At 44.3% G+C, this 27,212-nt stretch overlaps 1 protein-coding gene across 4 annotated transcripts in view; it reads left to right on the top strand.

The window, feature by feature from the left end:
- The window catches only part of LOC146785528 (glypican-5-like), a 1,360,250-nt gene that overhangs the window by 555,491 nt on the left and 777,547 nt on the right, over positions 1–27,212 (top strand). For 3 of the 4 annotated variants that reach the window (XM_085634653.1, XM_085634656.1, XM_085634655.1), the window contains exons 5-6: positions 11,696–11,755; positions 18,364–18,489. In XM_085634653.1, the coding sequence (XP_085490779.1) occupies positions 11,696–11,755; positions 18,364–18,489 (186 nt within the window). The remainder of the gene's footprint in view (positions 1–11,695; positions 11,756–18,363; positions 18,490–27,212) is intronic. The other variant, XM_085634654.1, reaches the window with a different exon arrangement.

The raw sequence follows: 27,212 nt of genomic DNA, 5'->3' as shown, positions 1-27,212 counted from the left end.
ACTTCATTTATATAAAGTAAGTATTTGTCTGGGCATTGATTTATTGTGTGCACTGCATGCATGTTGACTTATGAGTTATGTTCCCTGATCTATATCTACATTTCCCTCTGAGGGAGCATTGACTGCTCATGCTACATTACCAATTGAGAATCAGGTGCAGAAGGAGGCGCTTGACCCAATTGAGTGGGATCCATAGTAGGGTGGGCCCGGAATAGCAGGAGTAACCACCTCGGTTGGGCCCAGTAACACCTGCCTGCCAGGGGCGGCTCCTCCATGTGGGTGGAGGAGCATTGCCCCACTGATTTCTCGTAGTGTGAGAAGCAGAAACGTAAAATGGTATTATAAATACAATTTTATGTTTCTGCTTCTCGCACTGTGAGAAAGTAGAAGGGTTTGGTTGGGGGCATGGGGGTGGGCGGTCCTGCTCGAGGGCAAGGGAGGAGTGGCTAGCCCAATGTTGCGGGCACTGACTGTTTGGACGGCCCTCTGGGGCCGACCAAACCAGTCATGCGCGCTCTCCCTTTTCTCAATGTAGGTTGCATGCAGACTACATGGAGAAAACGGCCTCCCCATAGATGCCTGTGGGGTCGGCATCCCAAACAATCACAACGCTGCCATTGCAGTGTTGTGATTGGCTGAGGGGAGGGAGGCTGCCTGCTTCCTGTTCCTGAGGAGGCAGGAAGGCAGGAGCAGACCAAGCAGAAGATGTGGGTCCCGAGAAAGGTATGTTTTATTTATTTTTTATTATTATTTAAACCCCTCCCTCCCCGCGCTACTCCCCCTTCCCTCGTGACCATGCACCCACCCCCAATACCCCCGCGACCCTGCGCCCACCCGTCCACCCGTGAGCCATGCCGGCTGCGACTTCTGCCTGCCCCATGGCCCTCTAAACGGGGCTCTGATAATCGGTTAAAAATTATCTAAGTGCTGGTTAAAAAGTGCAGAAAACCAACGTTAGACACCGTGGTTTACTCCATTTACGTCTAGGTTTCGCATATATTGGACAGAAGAATAGAACATGTTCAATATTTTGAACACAGCACAGTTGGAGCACAGTTCACATACGGCCCCATTTTTAAGGACTCCAAAACGCAGCTTAATAAGCAAAGACCTCGCCAACGGTGGTAGAATAGAATCTGGCTTGTGAAGGATGAACCTGTTAGTAAAGGTGCCTAGAGAGGTGTATCTATGCAGGACAGCTCATACTTTTATTCTTCTGAGGTTGATACAATGAGAAAGATTGAGTTGTGTTAATAATAAACAGTGGGCATCAATGGTGAGAGGCCAGACAACTGTTAGACCACAATGTACAATTGTACTAATTCATTGTAATAATCAGTGTTCATAAAGTTACCTCGGAATCGGGCCTATAGAAAGGCACACAAGGAGAAAAAAAGGAAACAAGAAACGATGACAGAGGGGGGTCCAAAGCTGTGAGAAAGTGAGTGAGGGGGAAGGGGAGAGAGCGATTCAAGAAACAGAAAGAAAACCAAACGAGGGAGGAGAAAAAAAGTTGGAGAGAAGGAAGAGAGGGGCTGGAAACCTGGAAAAGAGAAGCTGAAAGTGAAAGAGGAGAAGGAAAGAGAGGGTGAGACAAAGACAGTGAGCTGTAAAAAAATTTTTAATTTTTTTTATTGAAGTCCTAAGAGACAATATAAAATTGCAAATAATATACAATTCATCGACAATATTTCATCTCGTTTAACATTAAAAATTACATAAATCTTAAGGAAAGAACAAATATCATAGACCACGCATTAAAGCGCTAATTAATAACATTGGAGTGTCCACCTATAATATGCTATAAGGCATATAAAAACGACTATTTCCCATAATATCCATAACAACTCTTGAATTTTTTTATCAAAAAACGTCCCCCAGATTCTCTTAAATCTTCTAATACCCCCCACTCATTGCGCGAAAGTCCTTTCACTAGTTTTAACCCGTTTCATCATATGAAGCCAATCACAGAAAAATGGAATCTGCTCTGTACACCATTGTTGTAGTAAAAGAGATCTAGCCACTGCCATAGCAATATGTAATAATTTAGCCACCTGGTCGGAAAAAGAGAAATCGGGATCAAAGCCATACAAAATTAATTTCTCGTTCACTACAATTTCGATACCACATTTCATCTGGAAGAAGCTGAAAATCTCTTCCCAGAACTTTGCAATCTTATCACAATAGACTATAACATGTGACCAATTGGCTGGAGAATGATGGATACATCTGAAATAGTGTGGAGAGTGATTAGGATACATTTTTGCGATAGAAGAGGGTGTACGATAAAGTAACCACTTACTAAAAAATAACATTCTACGCCAATTCGCCCCCCGTAATGTAGTGAAATTAAATCTATTAATAACAGACCAAACATTCAAAGGCATTACCTGATTTTCCTGGTCCAACCACTTTTTAATTGCCTTATGACTAAGGTCCAACTTCCTGCTTTGAGCGAGATGGCGCTTCCATTATCCTGGTTTCCTATCAGACATGTCGACTAATAATTCCTTTATTAACTGACTTTGCTGTTCTAACTGTATAATATCCAATTGAACCAGGAGTTTATGAATAGATTTATATGACCCTAATAAGATGACATTTCGGGTGATTAATTGAGACTTTTCCGTCAAAGTGATCCATTTCCCATTTCTCAAAAAGTCAGAGACTTTTGAGAACCCTGCCACAGCCCAATTGACTGCAAGATCTGAACCTGGTGTAACACCCGTCAGTGGAAGAATACTGGATAGTTAAGATGTTAAGTTAATAATGGGAATAGAATATCTTTTAAACAAAGTCTGACGTTTTTAAAAAAAACAGTGAAGGGACTTATAACAAACAAATTTGGGAGATTTAAACACGTGTAAAGGAGCATGTATCTGATTTTCTTTACTGATTAGATCCATAAATGTATTTATGAATAATTTTTTTGTGGAAAGTTGAGTTTTGAATCTGGATAGGTACTGGGCAAAATAGGCATAACAGTAGTCTCTAAGGTTTGGAAGAGCAAGCCCTCCCTGATCCAGATCTTCATATAGAGTACTGAGTGCAATGCAAGGTGTTTTCTTTGCCCAGATAAAAGCTGTAAACATTGATTCCACTCGAGTAAAGAAAGAACCTGACAAAAAACACGAAATAGTAGAAAACAAAAAATTGAAAAAAGGAAGGACAGACATTTTGATTAAGGCTATCCGACCTAAAATGGATAATGGTAGGGAGTTCCAACGTGAAAACAACTTTTGGACTTTTTGAAGAAGGGGATTAAAATTCAAATCATATAAATCCCTAACTGATGCTGAAAAAAAGACACCCAGATATCTCTTTGGTCTAGAGTTGGTACAAGAGAAAATGTCAGGATATAACTCCAAAGCTTCACCACCACATTGTAGAATTTCAGTTTTCTTTTTGTTTATACGATACCCCCTAAAATTTCAAAATCTTCAAAAAGCTGAAATACTTTGGCTTGAACTCTAAGTTCAGGTTTTATGATAAGCATGATGTCATCTGCATATAATTTTAGTTTTGCCATTGATGGAATGGAGTGAGCTGTAACATGAGGACCTGCTCATCTAACGATGTTGCACCCCTTCATCCATGTTCTAAAAGGAGAGGCCATTACACAGGTACCTTTTTTGAAGGGCGAGATTGGATTTCTCCCTTTCAAGCAGATACCTCTGAAACGTTGGCATTCATAACTGGAGCAGTTAGTCAGAGAGCGGTTCTTCCAGAGAGACACCACTACAAATGCTTTTTCAGCGTTCACCAACAACTCATGCCTCGTAATAAATGTGCACAAACACCATCTCAATGAAAACCGCTTCCCAGATAAAATCAATATATGGTGATTAAAGTCTTTAAGCACTCACTGGTGATCTGGGCAGATATGAAACAACTGTATTTTGGTGCCGAACTTGCTCTGCGGGACTTTGAAATTTCACTACTTTAGTGCAGCAGGACAGGGACAGTGCTGTCTTGCAGGTGCTCAGTGAAGTCTGAGGCGAGCAGAAAAAGACAGGGACAGGAAGTACCCTTATGAAAAACAATCCCTGTGACTCGACTCCTGCACTGGAAAGCTGTTGTTAAACCGGAGTGCTGCAACTTTTTAAAATAAAACAATGTATTGTCTTCAAGTTACCTAGGTCCAACACATTACGTTCAAGTTTAGTTGGAAGCCCATTACACCTTGCAGTTTGCTCTGCAGTGGAGCAACACAAGCCGCCGCAGTCCCTGCGGTGCAGCCCCTCCCCCCTCTCAGCTCAGTGCTTTCCTAAAGCTCCTGATCAAATCCGGAGCGGGGGCCCCTCCATGTACAATGCATGGGCCCCCCCCAACCCCAGGTTTAGTTTCTCCGGTGGGGCTCTGCACAAAGGCTCTGGAGAGGAGACTGAACAGAGTGGATATGCGAGCAGTACCACCTTTCTAGGGTATGTACCAATAAATTAGCCTGCCCATTATAGGGGTCCAAACCGTCATGATTCAACAAACTAGGCACCTTTGATGACAATATTTTGAGTTGGGCTGGATTACCATGAGTCTGCTTGCGTTCACCTGCCCCAGTCCCTTTTTTGCGACCAAGAGTCAACAATCATTCTACTTACCTTGTAATCTTGTGCCACAAATTGCATAACTTCCAATTCTCCTACAGCCAGCACTTCTCTGGTTCACCCCTACTGTACAATAAGAGATGTGGGGCAGGGGGAGCACAAGCAGGAAGTGCTTTAAGTGGGATTAGAAATGTGAGGGGGTCTCTAAATGGGGCATGGCCAAGGAAGCATAACTAGGGATCCTTTCCATATGACATGGCCCATTTAATTAGGAGCATGGCGTAAACTATATGAATTTAAATCTTGTGCTTCACACAGCAGGTGACCTGACCAGTATGCAGGAGCTCTCTGAATTTTCTTGCATCCAGACATATAAGACAACAATGGCCCTAAACCTAAAAGCCAGACCTTTTGACTTTGCCAATGCTTGTTAGCAGTATAAAAAATACATTAGTAACAGCAATGATGTTGTTGTCAGTTACTAGACTTGGAAATAGTTTAGTTGTTAAAGCATAACACTGTGAATTAAGCATTACAAAGGTCTGTGGAAGGGGTCGTGGTCTTCAGAGTGTCCCAGTCATTCCCATTCGCCCCTTCACACCACTTTCCTCCACAATCTCTTACTCTTTTAGAAACTTGTGATCTTTTTCTCCTCACATCTTTTTGAAATCCTTCATCTGCATTTCTCGGACACCACCTCTTACCTCTTCAGCACCACTTTTTCACTCTCTCCTTCTGTAGGCACTTACTCATCACTTCCACTTTCCCGTGCACACAACCCACCCATTCACCTGTTGGCACTGCATTGTCCTTTCCTTTAGCGCTGTCCATAGTTCAACAGCTCTGTACTTCCTTAACACACTTTCCTATATTTACAATTGCCACATATGTGACCATCACAGAGGCCAAGGATTGGATGTGCATGTCGTCTGAACACCTTTATGGTCCACTGACAGGCACTGTGACTGGCTCGCCCTGCCTTCCTCTGCTCCATGGCTCTCACACATGCACCTGAAGACCACACCGTTCAAAGTGTGCGCTGTCCAAAGAGCTATCTTGCATGAAAAGAACTACTCACACATAGGAGCAGGAAAAAGCAAATACGGTTAGGGAATGCAAGGTGAAGGAAAGCGTGAAATGTGAACAGGGACTGCATCACTGCTATTAATTACCTTAAAGATCACTTTTGAGAAATCAATCAAAAGGTGTTTCTGTCTAGAAAGTTAGTTAAGTATTATACTTTTCAACACTAATTAAATAATTTTACATTTTTTCCTAACACTCATGTCCTGCTCTTGAACTGTGAAGCTGGCCTTGACATCAGGGGCCTGTCCTCATCAGGCCCAATTGCTCATTCCACACTACTTTCCTCCTGCACACGTCCTCAAATGCCATAAAGCCTCAAACTCTAAGAAGTAGGGATAGCGACCTCGACAGTGAATGGTCGCCCAACATGAACACTCCATTAAAATTAGAGGGGATACATTTGTCAATGTGACAACAAGAACACTTTTAGTTTATTTAATTCATGGGTAAGAAAATTCCAGGACCAATCATGCCATTTGAGCTGTGTAATTTGACAGGGGACCTAGAAAGGGATTCAGAACAGTTACAATCATGGCTCACGGATAGGTTGGATGACCTCGCCCCGGTGAGGCCTCCTCGCTATACAGCTAAACGGGCCTCTGCCCCTTGGTTTACCGATGCACTGGCGGCTTTACGGCGGCAGTGCAAGGTAGCAGAGAGAGCATGGCGGTCGCAATATGACCCTGCTGCAAAGCTTGTTTATAGAGCGTCTGTCAGAGCCTACCATCGCGATATCCTCTCTGTAAAAAGAGGCTATTTTTCGAGGAGAATTGAGACTGCCTCTAATTCGTGCAAGGAGATATTTGCCATTGTGAGGGAATTTATGGCCCCTCGTGCTCCTTTGACTCAGGTACCCCCTACTGAGGCGTGGGTGAGTGCCCTTGCCAATTTCTTCACCTCCAAGATCAAATCAATTCAGGACTCCTTCCCCTTGTCGGGGGCTGAAGTATCTCAGTATTCTGAGGGTGTTTTTGATTTAATAGCTAGTGCCGACCCGGTTCTGGCAGACTTCCCGCCACTGTCAGTTTCCTCGTCCCTGGATCTGATGGCCTGCCTTAAATCGGGATCACCCCTTGACGTATGCCCTGCCAAATTTTTGGCAAAAATGGCCGAAGTCATCAATCCCATCGTGAACCCTATTCTGAATCGCTCTTTGAGTGAGGGTATGGTCCCTCAGGCCTGGAAGCAGGCGATGATCATCCCTCTGCTTAAAAAGCCTGGCCTAGACCCGGAGGCACTGGCTAATTACAGGCCTATTTCGCTTTTGCCCGCCTTCGCCAAGATCCTGGAGAAGCACGTGCATACTGTGCTCTCCGACTGTCTGGAAACCCATGATTTGCTGCACTCTACCCAATCCGGCTTCCGTACCAACTTGAGCACCGAAACAGCGCTCCTGGAAGTTTCGGAGGCAATTAAGTAAGTGCTGGATTCAGGAGGCAAAGCGATGCTTGTGATGCTTGATTTGTCGGCGGCTTTTGACACCGTCCCCCACGAGGGTCTCCTCGCCAGGCTTTATGAGATCGGTCTGAGGGGGACGGTGTTCAGCTGGTTTCGATCTTTCTTGGCTCGCCGTCGACAAACGGTCTGGGCCTCCTCTAGTTCCGCTGAGATGCCGTCACTCGGTGTCGGAGTCCCCCAGGGCTCAGTATTGAGCCCGACTCTCTTTAACATCTTTATGACCCCTCTGGCGGCACTGGCGGAATCTTTCGGGGCCCAGATCGTGTCCTACGCCGATGATACCCAGCTCCTCTTTACTTGCGGAAAGGGAGCAGACTTTGACGAAGTGAGTATCCGGAGTTGCCTTGGGGCTGTTTTTAATTGGTTCCAGCGTAATAGCCTCAAGTGCAACTCAGACAAATCGGTGGTACTCTTCTTCGGCTGCAGATCGGACCCAGACTGGCAGGAATGGTGGCCTGCTAATATGTTTCCCCCCGCAGGCTCTTCCCAGTTGGCCACGAACCTGGGAATCAAGATCGATAATGGCTTGACGCTGAGATCCCAGATTCTTGGTCTTACCGGTATCTGTTTCGGCCTTCTCCGGATGCTCCGCAAGTTTCTTCCTATGCTTCCGCAGGATCACAGGAAGATAACGGTTCAGGCTATAATTGGTTCGAGAATGGATTATTCGAATATTCTTTATCTCGGCCTGTCGGAGTATTTGTTGCAACGACTGCAGGTGGTCCAGAACTCGGCAGCACGGGCCATCTTTGGACTACCCGGCCGAGCTAGAACTTCGGGCCTTCTGCAGTCACTCCATTGGCTGCCCATCCGGAAGCGGATAGTCTTTAAGGCCTTGACTTTGGCCCATAAGGCTCTACATGCCTCAGGAGCTAAATATCCCCCAAAAAGGCTTGCCTTTTACCATCCAGCAAGGTCCCTGAGGTCGGAGACTTTATTTCTTGCCGTGGTCCCTCGTATTAAAAGGGCTTGTATAGGAGGTCGATCTTTCAGACTGCTGGCTCCGCAGCTCTGGAATACTTTACAATTGACACTGCGTAGTACTTCCAATCTGCTGGCGTTCAGGAAGGGCCTAAAAACCTGGCTTTTCACTCTTTAGATATCTGCCTGTTTGTTAGTTTAGGGACTTTTTTCATTTAGCTGCTTCTCCTTTGTTGTGTTGCGGTACAGATGTACAATAAAGCGCCGGGACACTCTTTGAGTAGCCGTGCGCTATACAAGACAAACATAACATTAACATTAACATAACATAATTTGCAACCTCACCACGTGTCTTGTGCCTACGTAAAAATGATATCATCTGCATAAAAAACAGCTCTGTGGGTATTAACAGTGTGGCTCTGGGTGAAGGGGCACTACTGCAAACATGATGGGACACACACGCCACATCTGCGTCGCCACCATCGTAGTCCAGCTCTAATAGTGGTGCTGCAAGTCACAAACGAAGGGTTCAGGGCAACGGCAGCGTGCTCTGCGCCTACTGGTAGCAATATTTAAAATATGTTTTAAGTTGAAGATACTACGATGTACACCACACATTTGCAGACTGAGGCGCACAAGTAAGTGCATGTTGCAAATGCACTCCGCAGCACCATCGCATTCATGCTGGCACGGCTGGTGCCCTTCACGCCGGAGGCCATCCACACAAAAATCTTATGTATGGAAAGAAGCCATGGTAATTATTATTTAAATGACAACAACCCTGACATAGGTCATGTGGAATAAGAGGTCACAAACAAGTTACAGGGGTCGCAACAAGTTGCCTATGGGTCGCATTTGTGACCCCTGAAAACCCCTAATTGACGTTGATCAATCAATCAATCAGGGGTTTGTTTAGCGCACCTACTCACCCGATAGGGTCTTAATGCAGCTCTTGGATGTACACGGTGATTTGTCGAAAAAACTGGTCTTGAGGTCCTTCAAGAACTTGGAGAGTGTTGGTGTCTGCTGGAGGTGGAGAGGGGGGTTGTTCCATGCCTTGGCCGCGAGGAAGGAGAAGGAGTGACCTCCTGCTCTGGTCTTTCTTGATGCACTGCACCATCGCAACGGAGAGCTGAGCTGAGTGGAGGGATGTTTGGGGTGCGTGGAACGAGAGGCGGTGGTTCATGTAAGCGGGTCCGGTGTTGTGGGTGGCTTTGTGGGTGTGGGTGAGAAGCTTAAAGGTGATTCTCTTCTCAACGGGAAGCCAGTGTAGTGTCCGCAGATGTTGGCTGATGTGACAGCGGCACGTTAGGTTGAGGACTAGTCTGGTGGCGGCGTGCTGGATGTTCTGGAGTTTGCACCTGAGTTTCTTGTTGATTCCAGCGTAGAGTGCATTGCCGTAAATCAGTCTGCTGCTGATAAGGGCATGGGTGATGATTTTCCTGTGTTCGAGGGGGAATCCATTTGAAGGACTTTCACAGGAGGCGGAGGGTGTGGTAGCAGGAAGAGGTGACAGCGTTGATTTGGTGGTACATTTTGAGTTGGAGTCCAGTACGATTCCGAGGTTGTGTGTGTTGTCCGTGGGGAAGGAGGGTTCCCTAGGGCGTGGGGGGGGGCACCATGTGTCGATCCAGGCATCGGGGTGTGGGCCCTTGATGAGTATTTTGGTTTTGTCCATGTTAAGTTGTAGGCAGCTGTTCTTCATCCACCCGGTGACTGCTTCCATTCCTTCTTAAAAGTTGTATTTGGAAATGTTGGGTCCGTTGGATAGGGAGAGGGTGAGTTGGGTGTCATCTGCATACGATACAGTGTTGAGTCTGTGTGCTCTGACACTGGATGCGATCGGGCCATGTAGACGTTGAACGGGGTGGTGTTCATGGAGGATCCTTAGGTAACTCCGCAGGTGATTGGTGTGGGTTCCTAGAGGAAGGCAGGAAATCAGACTTGCTGCATTCTGCCGAAGTGGAATGAGCGGATCCAGTCAAGGGTTTTGTTCTGGATTCCTGTGTCATGGAGTCTGTGGGCTAGGGTGCAGTGTGCGACTGTGTCGAAGGCTGCGCAGGGGTCCAGGAGGATGAGGGCTACAGTTTCTCCTCTGTCAAGGAGGAAGCGGATGATGTGTGTCGCGGCTAGAAGGGTGGTTTCGGTGCTGTGTCCATGGTCTCTACTGAGTCTCACTGAGTGGAGAAATCAACCAGGTCTGACAAGCAGCTCTCACAGAGCCCCGGGCAGCACTGCGCTGCCACTCCTCTTTCAGTGTGAGAGGAGAAGTCAGCTTTGGCCTGGGAGATGTGGGATGGTGCAAAGACTGTAGTGAGGGTGGGTGGGTGGCAGAAGGCCAGGTATTTATATTTTAATTTCTGGGTGGGGAGGGTAATTTCCCGGTTACTTACCGGTAATCTTCATTACTCCAATTGTAGTCGTCCTCACCACATGAGTTCCCATCCCTCCCTTTTCCTGTTTGGCTATCGGCTTCATGTTGTTGGGTGCTGAAGCTAGGTACTTGAACAGGAAGTGGGGTGGGTCGTGCCTCCACTTGTACTAGGTCATGGGTGGAGGAGCTCTGCCAAGTTAGTGAAGGATGGGAGGACTAGAGCACTAATTTGCTTGGAGGGTTCTGTTGAGGAGCTGAAGCTTGGGGTAAATGGCAGGAGGCCAGTTTCAGTTTAGAAAAAACACTTTTTTACAAGTTATATATGGTTACCAAACTATTCCGATGAATTTGAGACCCATAAATAACATAAAGTTATGCATGGCTAAACTGTGAATAATTGGTATGTTTTTCACCTTGGATTCTGAATGATGTCATAGACAAGTCAAGCTTTGCTCTCGCTCATTACATGTCACTCAGAACCCCTCGATGACAAACACCATTGTTATTCGGTTACACATCTATAATTGTATACGTTTCTCGCTCATAAATGTTTTCTATTTATCAGTGTTCTGCGCGTACGCAGCATTTGTGGGTGATCAGCATTGGCAGCGCGTCGGTGCCATTTGTGGCGCATCAGTGTTTGCGACTCACCAGCAATGGTGGCTTATCATAGTCAGCATGCCTCTAACCCTGCACAGCTTCCAGGAAGGCTAATCCAGTTGGTTTTCAAGCTTGTTTCTAATGAAGCCATTTTTCAGAGGTGAGAAGTTTTTGCTTGGAGGGCCGCCCCATTCACACTCATTAGGGGCCTTACTCTTGCAAAAGAAGGTTCAAATGCTTCTAAGGAGAGTCCGACAATTTGAAGATGTTCGAAGGTCCTGTGTGTTGGTTGCGCACCATCATTTCGGGTGATTACTTATTGTGACTTTTAAGTGTACACAACATACATAAATTAATACTATTTCATTACAAGATTAGCACTGTTTGATATTTAGCGCCATTATTTTTTTCAATGATTCAAAATATAAACACTGGATTGGTGCCTTATTGTCTTTATTTCACGATTAATCTAAGTATTGTTTTTATTTGCTCCTAATTTTGCTTCTATCTGCACTGCTTTCCAGACATGTTCTTTATCTTTGCTGTTAAACAGAGCATGTGCTTGAAAACCTTCTTTCAAATAATCTGTTCCTTTTTTTTGTTTCTTTTTTCCCTTCCCATCCCATTGTTTCACGTTTCTCCTCGTATTTGCCTGCGCCTTCCTCTCTTTCTCTGTATTGATTGGCGACTTTCACCTCCCGGCCTTTCTCAGCTCTCTGCCTCTGAAAGCTTCCAAGAACGACAAGCCCAGAAGCTTGAAAAAAATATCTCGGTAAGACTGAAAAGGAGGGCTTGCTTTGCTGTGCCTGCATGTTTTCCCCCAGCCTTTAAATTCCATGTGGTAAACAGTAACATTGCTGGAGTTCGAGTGCGGTTCTCATTCACTGTGTGCATTATATTAAAATAACAAGCATTTGCAATGCATTCGGTCTCGCCTTTGGGACCTTATATGTATTTAGCTATGCAGCACCTTAGCCTGGGTGTTGAAACATCTACTGTTCTTTAACATGGAGGGAAAGTAAGCACCAAACTGCGTGACACGCCAGGTGTGGGAACACATGGAGAGAAATATTGCCTTTCAGTGGGAAATGGTATAGTCCAAAAGCTCTGTTTTTAATATAAAAGCAGGGCCTTCGGTGGTCATATACCTGAAAATATAAGATTTGAAAAAAATATTATTGTCTACGGGTGCTCGTAGAAGACAATTCCTATGGATTGGAATCTAGAGAACGCTAAAGTGATTCTGGTATTTTACTAACCTTTGCTGATCGTTTTCTATCAAGAAAGTTAAATAGAGGCAGATGCCAGAAAAATTAAAAAAAGAAAGTCCCTCAGCAGAAAGCAATTCTGATATTTTACTGACCTCTGCTGGTCATTTTCTATCAAGACAGTTAAATAGAGGCAGTTGAACAGAAAAGAAAGTTCCTAAGCGGAAGCAGACAAGTCCTAGGGCTGATCTCCAGAGCCCAAAAAGTACATACACATATAAGTATATACTAAAGTATGTACTGAAGTATATATACTAAAGTACATAAAGTACATACACATATAAGTATATACTAAAGTATATACTAAAGTATATACAAGAGGTCTTGAATGCTCGACCTAAAAACTGGCTTTTGGCGAGCTACTGGCTTCTCAGTGCCTGTTTGCTTTGAATGATCTCTTAGTAAATTATAGCAAAACACATTCAAAGATGGCCACCACCATTGCATTGGCACACAGGAGCATCCACAGACAGCCATCTTGCAATATTTTTTGTTATACTTTCGTAAAAATAATTGAAAGATGGCACCCTATATTTATGTACGTGCAAGCAAGGACTTGAGGCCTATTTAAAAATGAGGTCCCCTCAAGAAACATATCAGTAATACCCAACTGCATGAAATACAGCATCAAAGTGTATTAAAGAGTGGCTGTGGTATTTCATGCAGTTCGGTATTACTGATATGTTTCTTGAGGGGACCTTTCAAGATCTCAGATGTACTGGAGTAAATCTAGAAGACTTTGAGGGCCCCCCTCAAAGGAACAATGTTCATGTAATTGGGGTGCAAGAGAGGTCAGAGGGACCCGCAGTAGACCTTTTTGTCGCGGACCTTATACTCAAGCTGTTGCAACGCAAAGGCCTCTCAAACTATTTCTCTGTTGAATGAGCTCATTGAGTTCCCGGCATCCCCCTGAAGCCAGGTGCGCTACCACTTCCAATCATTTCAAGTATATTCAACTACCAGGACCGAGACGCAATCCTCCAAACAGCATGCAGTGCTTCACCGGGTCAAACTCGACAATACCATGATAACCTTCTTCTCTAACTTTACGCTCAGAGTCCACAAGATGCACTGCAATTTTGTAGAAGTTAAAAGGACCCTGAGGGAGAGAGAAATCAAATATACTATGATGTTTCCTGCTCAACTGTGAGTGATAGCAAATGGAAATACTGACTGGATGGTTGGAGGCTGGTTGGGGGGAAGGGCCCTAGAACATCCCTGACAGCAGTGACAGGACAACAAAACACTGGATCATTAGTGCGGATCCACCAACCCGCGATAGCAGAGACCGAGAAACTCGCTTGAACGTCAAGTGTCTGAGCAGGAATCCCGCAGAGACTGGTTCAAAGGAGATGGGTGAGGTCAGAGACTTAGCAACACATCACATGTATTATGAACAAAGGCAGTGACCTAAGACTTGCCCTTTGCACCTGTGACTGTGGAATATAGCATGCTACAACGCATGCTTTTTCATCGCGTTTCATGACAACGCGGTCGTTACAATGACCGTGTAGTTAGAACCCAATACCTTTACAAGGCAAGTCATTAGATCGACTTGCACTAGATGGCACTCTAACCTTAGGAATAGTATAATTTACTATTCAAACTCCACCCTGCGCAACAGTAGGGAAGGTGTTGGAATAGTAAATCATACTATTCCTTAGGTTGGAGCGCCATCTAGAGCAAGTCGTTCTAATGACTTGAGATGCAATGTCATCGCGCTGTAACAATGCGGTCGTTGTAACAACCGCGTTGTAATGCTAATGCGGTGTAAAAACCGTGTCGTAAAGGTTGTTTCCCATGACTGTGGAACATAGCAATCCTGAGCAAGTTGCCTCTTCTTAACATGGGAGATCATGGTAACACTTAACCTTTCAAATTTGAGGGGGGCTCTAGTGATATCCACTGTCCCCTATTAGTTGAATGTTGGTGTGGTGCGACAGGCACTCTGCAATGTTGGGTGGGCTGGGCAGTAAAAATTGTGCTATGCAGGGAGTCAGGGTGGGGGGGTATGTTCAGGGGCCTTGTTTGCTCTGTTGCTTTTTTGGGGTTTAGAGCAAGCACTTTAGACCACACTGTCACTAGCACGGCTGCATAACACTCGACTTATGTTCCCGGGGCGACCGCCTGACTACACTAATGTGATGAGAAGGAGGGATGCGCCCATGACCTACCTACACATATGGCCACCGTGATAGACAATGCACACATCTGAATTATGTCCTGGAATGCAAATGGCCTAGGGGACAAAAGTAAATGAGGGGTGCTGCTGCAATACATAAAACAACACTCCCAGATGTTGTACTCCTCCAGGAGACACACCTAATGAGCAATGCCTGTAGGGCTAAGTAGAGAATGGTTGTCCACACAGGTTGCACTACCAGCTCAAGAAGAGTAGTGATACTAGTGAAAAGGACGGTGACCCTTACTTTCCACCACACCTGGTTTTATACGCACGGTAGATATGCAGCCCTTTTAGGGACATGGGAGACTGGCCCCTCAGACAGACAACATTCCCTCGCCACCCTCTTGTAGACTTCCTCTCAGCCCTTGGCCTTGTGGAAGCATGGCGTGCCCTCAATCCTATGACATAACACTACACATTCCACTCAGGGAACCACAGTATTCTTTTGTGCATCGACTATATCCTCACCCTGGCATATCAGCTCCCTCGCTTTTGAGAGGTCTGCCACTTAGCCCGGGGCATTTCCGACCACTCCCGATGGAGACCATCCATGGCCTAGGCAACATGAGCACAGGGCCATCCAACTTAATCCCTGATATTTCACAATTCCTAGCATTAGAGAGAGTCTCCTGAAGGCTACAGAATGATACTTCTCAGAAAATGAGTCCTCAGTTGACTCCGCACAGATTCTGTGGGAAGCTTACAAAGCAGTCATTAAGGAGGAGGGCCTCTCTTTAATAGTAGGGCACAAAAAGGACAAAGAGATGGGTTGGAGGCACTTGAGAGCGAGATACTTGACCTCGAGACTGAACTGACATACCAGGATCAAGTGGACGCTAGACATACCCTGGGCCTCAAGCAGCAAGAATATAGAGACATGGCGACAGAAGCCACCTGGGCCAGACATAGGACAACATTACATCACCTTTAGGAAGTAGAGGATAAGGCAGAAAAGCTCATAGCATGGCTTGACAGGCGGGAGTGGGTGGACTGCTGGATGCTGGAAATCCAGACTGAAGAAGGTAAACGCGAGAGAGGCATACAGGGAGTAGCTGAATTCTTCACCACATACTACACCTGCCTATACTCCCCAGCTGTGACTGCTAAGGTGGAGAAGTCTCATGAACTTCTGGCCAACATATGGCTCCCTACCCTCAAGAGTGAGAATCAGAATGCTCCTGGAGGGAGATCTCACCAAGTAGGAAATCGTCCGGGCGATGCATGATTTGAGTTCAGGCAAATCGGTAGGCTCCAGCGGCATACCAATCGCTCTTTATAAGCTCACTTCCTCTAAACTCACCCACAACTGTTGTGCTTGTACAAAGACACTTGGGAACAGTGCTTACTCCCACGAGACCAAAAGTTCATCTCCATAGTCGTCATCCGCAAGGAGGGTAAACTGCCAAAGAGCTGTGCTTCGTATAGACTTATTTTGCTTCTTAATACCAAAACTAAAATCCTAGCTGAACTATTGTCCTCCTGGCTAATTCAAATCATCTATAAACTTGTTCATCCATATCAATCTGGCTTTATGTATGGATGTAGCACTGCTCTCAAACTACGGCATCTCCATGGTGTGTTGGGCCAGGCCGTCAGACTCCAGGAAAACGTCTTAATCCTTTCGCTGGATTCCCGTATGGCCTTTGACATGGTTGAATTACCTTATCTCTTTAAAGTGCTAGCCAGGATAAGATTTATAGCGTAGATACGGCTCTCTACACTGAATCTTTTGCGCAGGTCATTGTCATTGGGGGTACTGCCAGAGTCTTTGGGCTCCAGCGTGGTACTAGACAGGGTTGCCCGCTCTCGCCTCTCATCTTTGCTCTCATACTAGAATCCTTGGTAGCCTGGATCAAGATGGATCCACTGGTCCTTTGTCCGTTTTGGACCAAGCAATGAGAGAACAAAATATTTCTTTACGTGGATGACATTCTGCTCTACATAGCAGGCCCTGTATTTACGCTCAACAGACTAATACATATACTCATCTTGTTTGGCTACTACTTGTGATATACTATTGACTGGAAAAAATCCATAATCTACATGCTGCATGGACAGAAGCCCGGACTGCCCTGAGGGTGCGAAGCTAAGATCATAAAGATGGGTTCTGATTCCTCGGAATACAAGTCACCACTGACCCAGACCTGTTCTATACTAAAAGCATACAACCTCCATTGGCACGATTAAAGAGCGATGCCCAGCACTGTAGGTCCTTACTATTATTACTGCTCGGCAGAGCTGCACTATTAAAAATTATAGCCTTGCCCCGTTTCTCAACGCCCTGCCCAATTAACCCTATCCGGTCCCTGTGACCTACTTCAAATCCATAGAGCAAAGTCAGATCACTGCTATGGGATGGGGACTTGGCATGCATAGCATTTAATAAAGTGACAAGAGAATGGTATGATGGAGGGATCGCCCTGCCTGACAAAAAATAGTACTGGACGGCTGTAGCTCACCATCAATGGATTCATTTTCTGGTGGATGAACCCACTTTTTGTATGGATTGACAGATCATGCAACCAGGGGGATATCTTAGGACCATCTATACCAGCACAATACATATAACTCTCTAGGTGCCCACATTGGTCACGGTTAAACTCTGCCACACAACACATAATGCACTTGGTTGGAGGGACATGATAACTTGGGCCACTCCCCTGTAGGACTCTGAGAAATTGGGCACCCTGGGGGAACAACTAAGGTTAAAAAAAACTGGACCTTATTGGTCTCTCGAGAGTGGGGGACCACTGGTACCAAGGAGAGGTCATCCCCTTTACTGGCTTGCAACAAGACTACCAGCTAGACCCCACTGAGACCTTTTGATACCAGTACACACGGCATGCACTCCGGGGGGCAATTCCTTAGGGGGTGGACCTCCATGAGGCTTCGCCCCTAGAGAACAGGTTGCTTGATGACCACATACCTTGCAGGGTGACTTTCCTCACGTATCGAAAGCAGATCAACAACTCACTGGACACTCTTCTACACTTGCAGGAACAATGGGACCAATATCTGGGGGTTTAGAGAATGATGAATGGCCCGAAGCCCTGTCGTCCCCAAGGAAGGTGACGATTAAGGCTGGGTTTCACTTAGCTCAGCGCAGAATTCTCCATAGGTCTTACCTTGCATTTACCACTATGGTAAAAATGGGCAGGGCAGCAGATGCAGCCTGCCGTAGACAGCATGGTCAGGTGGGAACCTTCTTTCATATTATTTGTAGCTGCCCTATGATGCAACATTTCAGGGAGTCGGTGGTGGCCTGCATGAATGAACTATTAGGGAGTGAGATGGAAATCTCTTCTAAATGGTGCCTGCTAAATATTTGGAAGGAAACCAACCTAAACCACATGGAGCAGACCTGGATGACCTTGGGTCTGAAAATAGCAACATTGTGCATCTATGGAAGGTGCAGTATACCTGAGAGACTGGAAGTGGGACATGGACTGGTGCATGGTGGCTGAGAAAGGGATATACGAGGGCCGGGTTGTCCTTGGAAATGGGAAGAAATATGGGGCAGTTGGAACGACTATAGATGGGGCCCCTGTACTTCCCTCACTCCAGCTGGTGCTGCTATTCCTCATGACTACAACTCAAGTACCCTGGTTTGTGACACAGACGGACGAGAGAGAGGGAACGCAAGTAATGTATAACGATATGCAATCTGTAATCTTGCTGTGGAGGGGTGAGAAGACATGTGGTGTACTTGTCTATTTATTGCTTGCCATGATTCTAATAAAAAGATCTTTTGAAAAAATTCTTCAATGCAGGATTCAGAACTCAAAGAGATTTTTTAAGTGTTTATAGCTAAATGCATTCATGATATAAGTGCAAGCCAACGTTTCTATACGGGGTTCTAGTCTAATTTTAATGTTTGATCAAAAGGTACAATATTTAGTTTTCACTTTTAATATTCCTATATTTTAGGGAATTTATCAGCAGCATAAAACGACAGAGAACATTTTACGCTTCAATAGCTGAGCGGCTCTGTGATGGGGACTTGGTGGTAAGGGACAGTTCCACCTGCTGGAATGGACAAGATGTTGTCGAAAGGTAAGCATTGAGATTCCATGCATATTGAGTGGCATCTTTGATCTGGTGAACTGTTTTTTTGGACATTTGGAACTAGCTTTCATAACATACAGAGCCCTTTAGGAAAACATATGCTTATCTTGATTAGCCTTCCACTCTAAGATGATTGTGTGTAATCAGGAGCAGCGAAGGTTTGCGACTGGATAGTTCAAGTTTCAGAAGATGAGAAACTATCAAACGCTCTTTGTGTCGCATCTCCTAAAACAGACTGTGGTTTGAGCTGTCTCTGGTTCTTTCTCTCACCTTACTAAGTACTGAAAGAAAACCTTTCTACAATAACTGGTCCACCTTAGAACCACCTCTTTTTCTCTGACATTCATCTAGTTCATGCTTCTCCAATGAGTAGCTGGGGAGCTACCGGTAGCCCTCCAGCTACCTAAAAGTAGCTCTACTGTGAGCAGTCCAGTATACTAAATTTGAAGCTTTTGCTTGGCTGAATTAACATATGTATTCCAAAATTGAAATACATCTGAGACAAAAAAAATTGCATTTTTCAGAACTTTTAAGTTTGTTTGGAGATAAATGGTTGATTTTCCAATATATATGATGTTAGTGCTTAAGTGATAAATCATGTGACACAAGGGAAAACGTCGTCCTAAGGTTATTACCTTTGTGCCAGGGGTTGCTAATATTGGCTGCTATATATTACCAATGTAAAGGCATTCCAAATTTACAAAACCATTTTATGTTGCTTCTGGCAACCCTGCCTGGTGTGATGCATTGAAGTGATCCTTGCTGGCAGCCCTGCGTTGAGGTGACCAGGAAGAGGTGTGGTACAGCGGCCAGAGCAGCTGACTGCAGAGCGCGGGGATCACGGTTTGATCCCCGGTGCCAGCGGCAGCTCTGCTCAGCATCATGTAACTCTGGGCAATAGCTCACTTAATCTCCCTGATGGCCCCCAGTGCCTTGAAACCTTAAAGGGTGATATGTTTGTGCTATAGAAGTATGGATTATTTTTATTACCACTACCAGTAATCTTGCATAGGGTGGCTGCCAATGTAATCTTGTATGATGCTGTCTTAATTACAACACTACAATATTAATAGCTCTCAATGATTTTCATTGAGCATAAATAGCCCTTATTGTAGTAAAGGTTGAAGACCCCTGATCTAGTTCATTATTCTGCCTCTCAAGGCTATAATAACATGGCCTTGTTCTCTGGTGGGCTCAGACGCATCAGGCTTCTTTTCCATGAAGTGTCTGCCATTCATGAAATTCTGCCAATGCCCGCCATACATGATATTCTGCCAAGGGAGATAATTCCTATATGGTCGTACCCTGTGTTGTGTTAAACCAAAGTATCAGCAAACTGTTGTCACCTGACACCACATCACACCATTTGTGCACCGTCCGACACCAAATCACATAGCACCACTCTGCTCAACTTTTCCCCATCCCACTCTGTATACGTACACATCATGCTTCACCGCCCAACACCTCATTACATCATACCACCCCTTGTAACATCAATGAGCACTTTATAGTGGTTACAAGGAAAGGTAGTGCTATGCAAAACATTGAATAGAAATTTTCTCATCGTAACACACAGTACCTCCCACCTTCATACCATTCCCTAACACAACATGCCATACAACGACAATACCAGAAAGCTTTCAGAAACAAGACGTTGAGACTTATATCTCATGTCCACACAGGCGCCACTGTGGTTGAGCTGGGAAGCATCACTAAATGAGTGTGTGACCATTGGAGGCCCAACCTGCTTCCAGTCTAGGAGAAAGATACAGTTGTCCAGTCCAACACAAGCCGTTGCCCGTGAGAGGACTACCATGGATTCAGAAAACATTGAGGTGATACCGCACCCAATCAACAACGACATTGGTACAATGCATGTTGTCAATTGCAGCATATTCACATTATAGGTGACTAGTTACATGAACCTACCCTCCCCCCCTTTCCAGGGAGAACTGAATAGTGATAACTCACAATAAGAAGCTACTATTAAGGGATCTAGGTGCACATACAGGATGAGAATGGAAATCCATAATTGCACATTGAGCAAAATACAACAATGCAATACAAGCCCATTAGGCAAATGCAAATGAACATTGTCAAGATCAAGTAGCACAACTTAAACTAGAGATATGTACATGGGTGTGAATGGTTTGAGGCTTGGTGTCACAAGAGGTAACCCTCAATCAGCACCCTCCTTTTTGAGTCTTTCTATCTCCAGGCTGAAAAACACCACACATCACTAAGGAACTTTTGAAAAAAAAAGCATCCTGTGTGCTGTAAACTTTATAACATACCAGACTGATTCTGTCATCTATTATGCCATTTTTCTGTGGCTCCAAATATGCACTGTATTGCTCTGTCGTAACACTTGAAAGACACAGCATAATGAACCCCATCGACATGCCTACGTGTTGAGCACAATGGCTTATGCTTCCAGTGCCTAATTGAGTGGTGTTATATCTTTATTCCCAGGTATATGTCTTTTGTTGAGCACCCATACAGGATTCAAAAGGAAATGGTCTGGTCTTTTGTTAGAGGATTTTTTGAAAAAGGTTGGGCAAGCTTTTGTGTACTGCTGCCATGTGGTCCAGAAAGAAAATCTCTAAATGAAGAATCATGTTAGTCTACCACAGTATGGAACCTGGAAGTAGGATCCCCCTTTCCTGATTAGACGCAGTCACAAGGGGTATGGGAAGAATTCTTTTAATAACTATACAATACAATGTAAATACCAACAAATGAGTTAAGCTCTGTCCTCCATTAAGAGTGTTATAAAAAGTATCACAAGATGCTTTATAAGTAATCCAAATATTGCACAGTAGATACTTACTTGAAAAGGGCAACGCTTGTGTTGCACCTTTCAGAATTCCAATGTGCATGCATGTCTTTATGCTGCCAGCAAAATAATATGTAAATCTGTGAACATGTTATCATGACAAGAAAGTAAAACAAATGGATGTATTATGATAAATAGGGTATAGCACTGTATCTGTATAACAGGCTAATTTATGAAAACACCAAACACTTCCTGAACAAAAAAGAGATACATTAGCAGTTAAACTGTGTTTGTGTAAGCAAAGTAAATTTATCAGAGAACACACACTGGCTCTCAATTATAATCTACAAGTTATGTCAAATCTTCAGTCTGAAAAAGGAAAACTTGATGCCCCATCACTAAAACTTGAAAACAAAGAGGGCAAATGTAACTGTAGTGTCTTGTAAATGTGTATAGCAGGACCCTTTTGGTCCCTGATGGACTCTGTAGAAGAATGACATACTCTGTAGCAGAATGACGTGATTGTTTGGGTATGTCTGGGTGTGGTTAATAAAGTTCATGACTCAATGCATACAGTTAGTTAACGGTTGCATTCTGAAGAATAAAGACGTGCACTACAGAGCTCTGTGTGTGGCATGGTCATTGACATGCTACCGCTCAGGGGATGATGCAACACCTGGCGACGAGTTAGGGGATCTGCAACCTGAAGTAGTGAGAATACTCTACTTGAGTGTTTGCCAAGGTCCAGCAAACTGCTTGTGCGTGCCACGTGCATCTCAGTCGAAGCAGTCAATGGTTAGTGTATGTGGAGTAAAAGCACCACTCCAGTCAGTGCAAGGCTTTCGAAGAAGGTGAAGGCCCTACGGAAAGTTCAGTCACAGTCAGCCCGGAACCTGCTGGTGTGTCCGAAAGAAAAGGTACTTCACAGCAACATAACACAGAGCCATCATACATAGAGTACGATAGCACTAAAGGCAGTGACAACCAGGTACAGAGAAGCACAGAAGGCTGCAATAGCAAGATGTAAAAGCGCACCAGAAGAATCCAGGTGCCAAGAAACACTAAAGGCAGGGAAAAACAGGTACAATGCAGAAAGTGGAGAATGGTGATGACTTTGCACATGAGAAAAAGCAGTGACTCACCATCAAAGATGACAAAGAGGCCATACAACATCAGATCAGCTGCAACAACACTGATGCAAACCCGCAGCTGGGGCTTACAGATGGTATGAATGGAGCAGGTCCTAGCTGGCAGCAGACGACGCTGGAGAGGGCCCTACTCTCAAAGTCAGTGAGGTCCACAACTGGCCATCATGCTGCTGTTATCTTGAAACCAACACTTCCATGCGATACTGCCAAAAAACAAGATATTGGCACAAGATGGACTGCCTGGATCAAAAAATTGATTTAATTGACACTCTCGAAGAAACAAATAATAAAAAGATCATAAAATACTTCAAAAATCTTGCAGGTGACGGTGTGAAAGAAGCGATAAAAAAACACCACAAGCTGATGAAAAGTCTTACCGTCAGACGCCATTAGGAACCAAATTCAATCCAATGCCGAATGTCGACTATGAATGTACAAATCAAAATTAGGGGAAGGAGGAGGAGGATTGGGCTAGGTTCACCCTCCTGTGTTATCAGAGCACAGCAAAAAGAATCCGTAGATGACGGATCAAAAGTGCCTAGCCAAGAAAAACGGGGGATTCACCAATTGGGTGAAAGACCACCTGTACTGGTAGAAAAGAAAAATGTATTTTCTTGAGTCCCCTCACTCACCCAGGGTTGCCCCTAGGTGACATACTTCATCATTGGGGCCATCCCAATCATCTACTGCTTGGGGCGTGCTGCGACTTGCGGAGTTACTTAGGAGCACTTACTTTGTGAGGATATGTGTAGTGGAGTGTAGGGGGAGTGGTGTAAGTGATGTTTAAAAATTACCTAACTAGTGAGCTAATGTTTTATTCCTGCTCCTAGTTGGTAGGGATACATAGGAGTTAATAAAAGAGAAAAGTAACTGTTATGTAATTACAATCCCTAGTATTGTGTCGACATGTTTCAAGGTATCCCCTAAACCTCTCCTTCAGGACTACAAAGGGACCAGTCCTTTGTGTACCACTCCATGTAGGACCTATAATAAAGTGAAATTAAAATTATGAATACACACCTATTGTGTGAGCATTGGGAAAAAAATATACATACAGTTGATTCTGAACACGTAGTATCTGTCATGCAAATTAATACATACTGCCTGCCCACCGCTCTTGAGGGCAGGTTAAGACGTTACGCTGCGCGTAAAACAAGGTACTTCATAATATGGTGTAAGTGCCCTTGAAAGTAAACCTAATTAGTGCTCAGATCTTGTGTGGGTTAATATACCACACTCGATATCTCAATTGTGAGCAAGCAAGGTTGAAAAGACATAATTAAAAACACTTGTGGTCAAGGACAAAAACAGGACGCACACAACATGTAACATAAAATCAATTTCTTTTTGAAACGTACTTATTTTGTGGCAAAAATACTCCTCATGGTCTGTCTGGGTGGAGGGGCCTGTAGAAACCCTATACTATAATAAGAATACACAAAGGAATGTGCCTTCCTCTAACTGGTTTGAAAAAAGCAATAAGAAATGCAGTGAAAATGCGGGAAATCAAGGTTATCTAGATTCCTGTAGGGAGAAAAAAGTATTTACTATGCTCAGCAACCCTATTCATTCCCAAGGCAGACCGCATCTTAGCGTGTCTGTGCCTCGGTACCGGTAGAAGTAGTCAGATTAAGACGCCATTAGGAATCAAATTCAATCCAATGCCGAATGTTGACTATGAATGTGCATCTTCAACCAAGCCAGAGAGCAAGCTGGAGAAACGATGGAGGAGTTTTCTCCCTTGAGGCCCTCAGCAAGCATGGCAAGTTAAATGAATTCAATGATGAAGAAGCCATACCTCTCGGAGTCATCGATAGTTTCCTGACGGTCTTGTTAAGACAACGTATGCTGCATGAGACACATACACACAGAAGAAAGAGCAAGATAGACAACCTGCTGATATGAATGCTGGAATAGCCCAGAAGGAATCAGCATTTAACATGAAAAGTAAGCAGAGACACAAGGTTGAGGGCCTTACAATGATGTCTCCAAGAAAAAAGAAATTGTTGTTCTGATGAGGATTCTCCTTTCCACACAAAGGTAAATGTCCCTCCATTGGACAAACATTCAAAGGTTGCGGGAAAGAAAAACATTTTGTAACAGTTTGCAAAGCGAAAGAGAAACTGACTGTGTCATGTCAAAATGAGAAAATGGATGCCAGAAAGTTCAAAAAACCTCCTAGCCTTGCCTACAAGCCCAAGCAGCGACACCAATTGAGGCACGTGGAAAATAAATGAGGTCGATCATCATTGAATTCATTCTCAAAGGGTTTTTCAACGTCATTGTCAAGCAACAGTTAAAAAAGGTGGCTGTGCGATGATGATGTCGACTGCTGAACGAGGTGAGCACATGGGTTTAGCTTCATACAGCGAAGAGTCCAAGTCCAAGCAAGATCACCACGTGAAACAACCACATTCCTTTGGACATTGCCCCAAGATCACACTAAAGGTAAATGGTTGTTTCATACCTTTCATCATTGATAGTGGTGCATCGATAAACATCATCTCGCCAGAGAAGTACAATGAACTCTTGCTGGTGTCCCGTCTGAAACCTTCCAAGACAAAGGTATACACGTGGGCTGCCTCCATGCCATTGTAAAGCCAAGGATCATTTGTAGCATCTATGTGACACAAGAAGACAAAGTTACAAGCACTTATTCATGTTCCTATAGGGACTTCATCAAGTGCATGTTTACTAATTTTCAGTACTGCTGAAGGCATGGGTCTGATTTCCATCACCTATAGTATAAATGCAAGCGCAGACATACTAAGTCTGTTCCCGTCATTGTTTCATGAACTAAGAAAGCTTAATGAGGACATTCGCGCTGTTGCTTAAAGACATAGTGAAATTGCTTTTCACTTGCAGAAAGAACTGGGAACTTTGTTAAAACGTGATATCATTGTACGCTCTACTGGTCTGACACCATTTGTTTCACCCATAGTGGTAGTGCCCAAAAAAGACAGTGGAGGCCCCGTGCGCATCTGTGTTGACAGGCACCAAGCTAACAAGGCAATTGAGAGAGAACGACATCCTGGTCCGCACATTGGAGATATGATTACACAGCTGAATGATGTCAAAGTCATTTCTCGTCTTGATCTGAACAAGGGGTATCATCAACTCGAGCTAGAGGAAAACTGCAGGTACTTTACCATCTTTTCAACCCATATTGGTTTGTTCAGATATAAATGACTACGTTTTGGGGTGTCATCAGCTGCAGGACTTTTTCAGGATGTTATTTGATGCATAATACAGCCTGTCACATAAGCTTTAAATTATAGTGATGATATACTTTTATTTGGGGCCACTCGAAAAGAACATGACAAACCCTTTACATAAGTATGTCGATTACTGGCTAATGCTGGTCTCACTGTAAACACTAAAAAAATTTCAGTGTCACAAAACAAAACTCGAATTCTTGGGGCATATTTTCTCAGAAAAGGGGATAACACCAGATTCGGCTAAAATGCAAGGCTTATCGTCCATAACTCCACCACAAGATGTGACCATGCTGCGATCCTTCCTTGGCATGGCCAGTTACTGTTACAGGTATATTGGTGATTTTTCCACAGTCAGTACCCCATTGAGAGACTTGACAAAAATGAATGCTTTGTTCAAGTGGTCACTTGAATGAGACCAAAGCTTTAAGAAAATAAAACATACAATTGAGAACACTACTGAAATGTCCTATTTCGATCCAAAACGTTATACTGAGATTGTAGTAGATGCTAGCCCAGTGTGTCTGAGATTGATCCTTATCCAGCACAGTGGACACGACAACGCTCAAAGGTACATTGTGATTTATGCGCACCAGAGTCCGTCGCAGACTGAACCTGCTTATTCCCAACCTGAAAAAGAACGTCTAGCTGTGGTGTGAGCTTGTGAACACTTCTGTGTGTTGCTATACAGAAAACAATTAACACTTGTCCCTGACCACCAAGCTTTACTTACTATTTTTGGGAATCTGAAAGCCAAGATGCCCTCTTGCATCATGAGGTGTGGGTCGCGATTGCAAGAGTATGATTACACTATTGTGCATAGGCCAGGGAAAGATAAAAATGTGGCTGAATACATTTCACAAGTGCTATTACAATGTCACAGTACAACATCTAAAGCGGCTGAGGCCTATCTTAACTTTATAGTCAAGTCAAGCATACCCGCAGCTCTTTCAGTGGATCAAATTCTTGCTGCTATAAATACAGATCACGATCTGTGTGTACATTATTGCACAGTAACCCTGGAGGAAACACACTCAATGGATGACTTTGAATGCCAAAAGTTCAAAATGTGGGCAAGGAACTCTCCGTCACACAAAAAGGCGTTATATTATGAGGTTCTAGAATTGTCATTCCAGAGAGAATGCGACAAAAAGTCATTGAACTAGCCCAATATGGTCATTGTGGCATTGTCACAACCAAGAGAGCTCTTAGAGACCGAGTGTGGTTTCCTGGCCTTGATGAAAGAGTTAAAAGAGAATTAAAGGCCTGTCATTGTGCAACTACTTGTCTCCCAAAACAATGCAGCATCCATTAGTTAAGTCTGATCTACCAAAGCAGGCATGGGAGAGGATTTCAGTTGATTTCTTTGAACCCCTTAACAATGGACATCATATAATGGTAGTTATTGTTGAGTACTCAAGATTTCCCCTGGTGAAAGACGGGTCGTCAACCACACATGTGAAAATCATTGGTACATTAAATGACATTTTTGCAAAATGGTGTGTCCTCTCTATTCCTATGTCCGGCCATAGTCCACCATGCAACAACCGAGAGTTTAAAGCGTTTCTCACT

The sequence above is a fragment of the Triturus cristatus genome, chromosome 11, assembly GCF_964204655.1.
Source record: "Triturus cristatus chromosome 11, aTriCri1.1, whole genome shotgun sequence".
NCBI lineage: Eukaryota > Metazoa > Chordata > Amphibia > Caudata > Salamandridae > Triturus > Triturus cristatus.
Note: the sequence above shows the minus strand (reverse complement) of the source record. Positions and strands in the feature narration are given on the sequence as shown.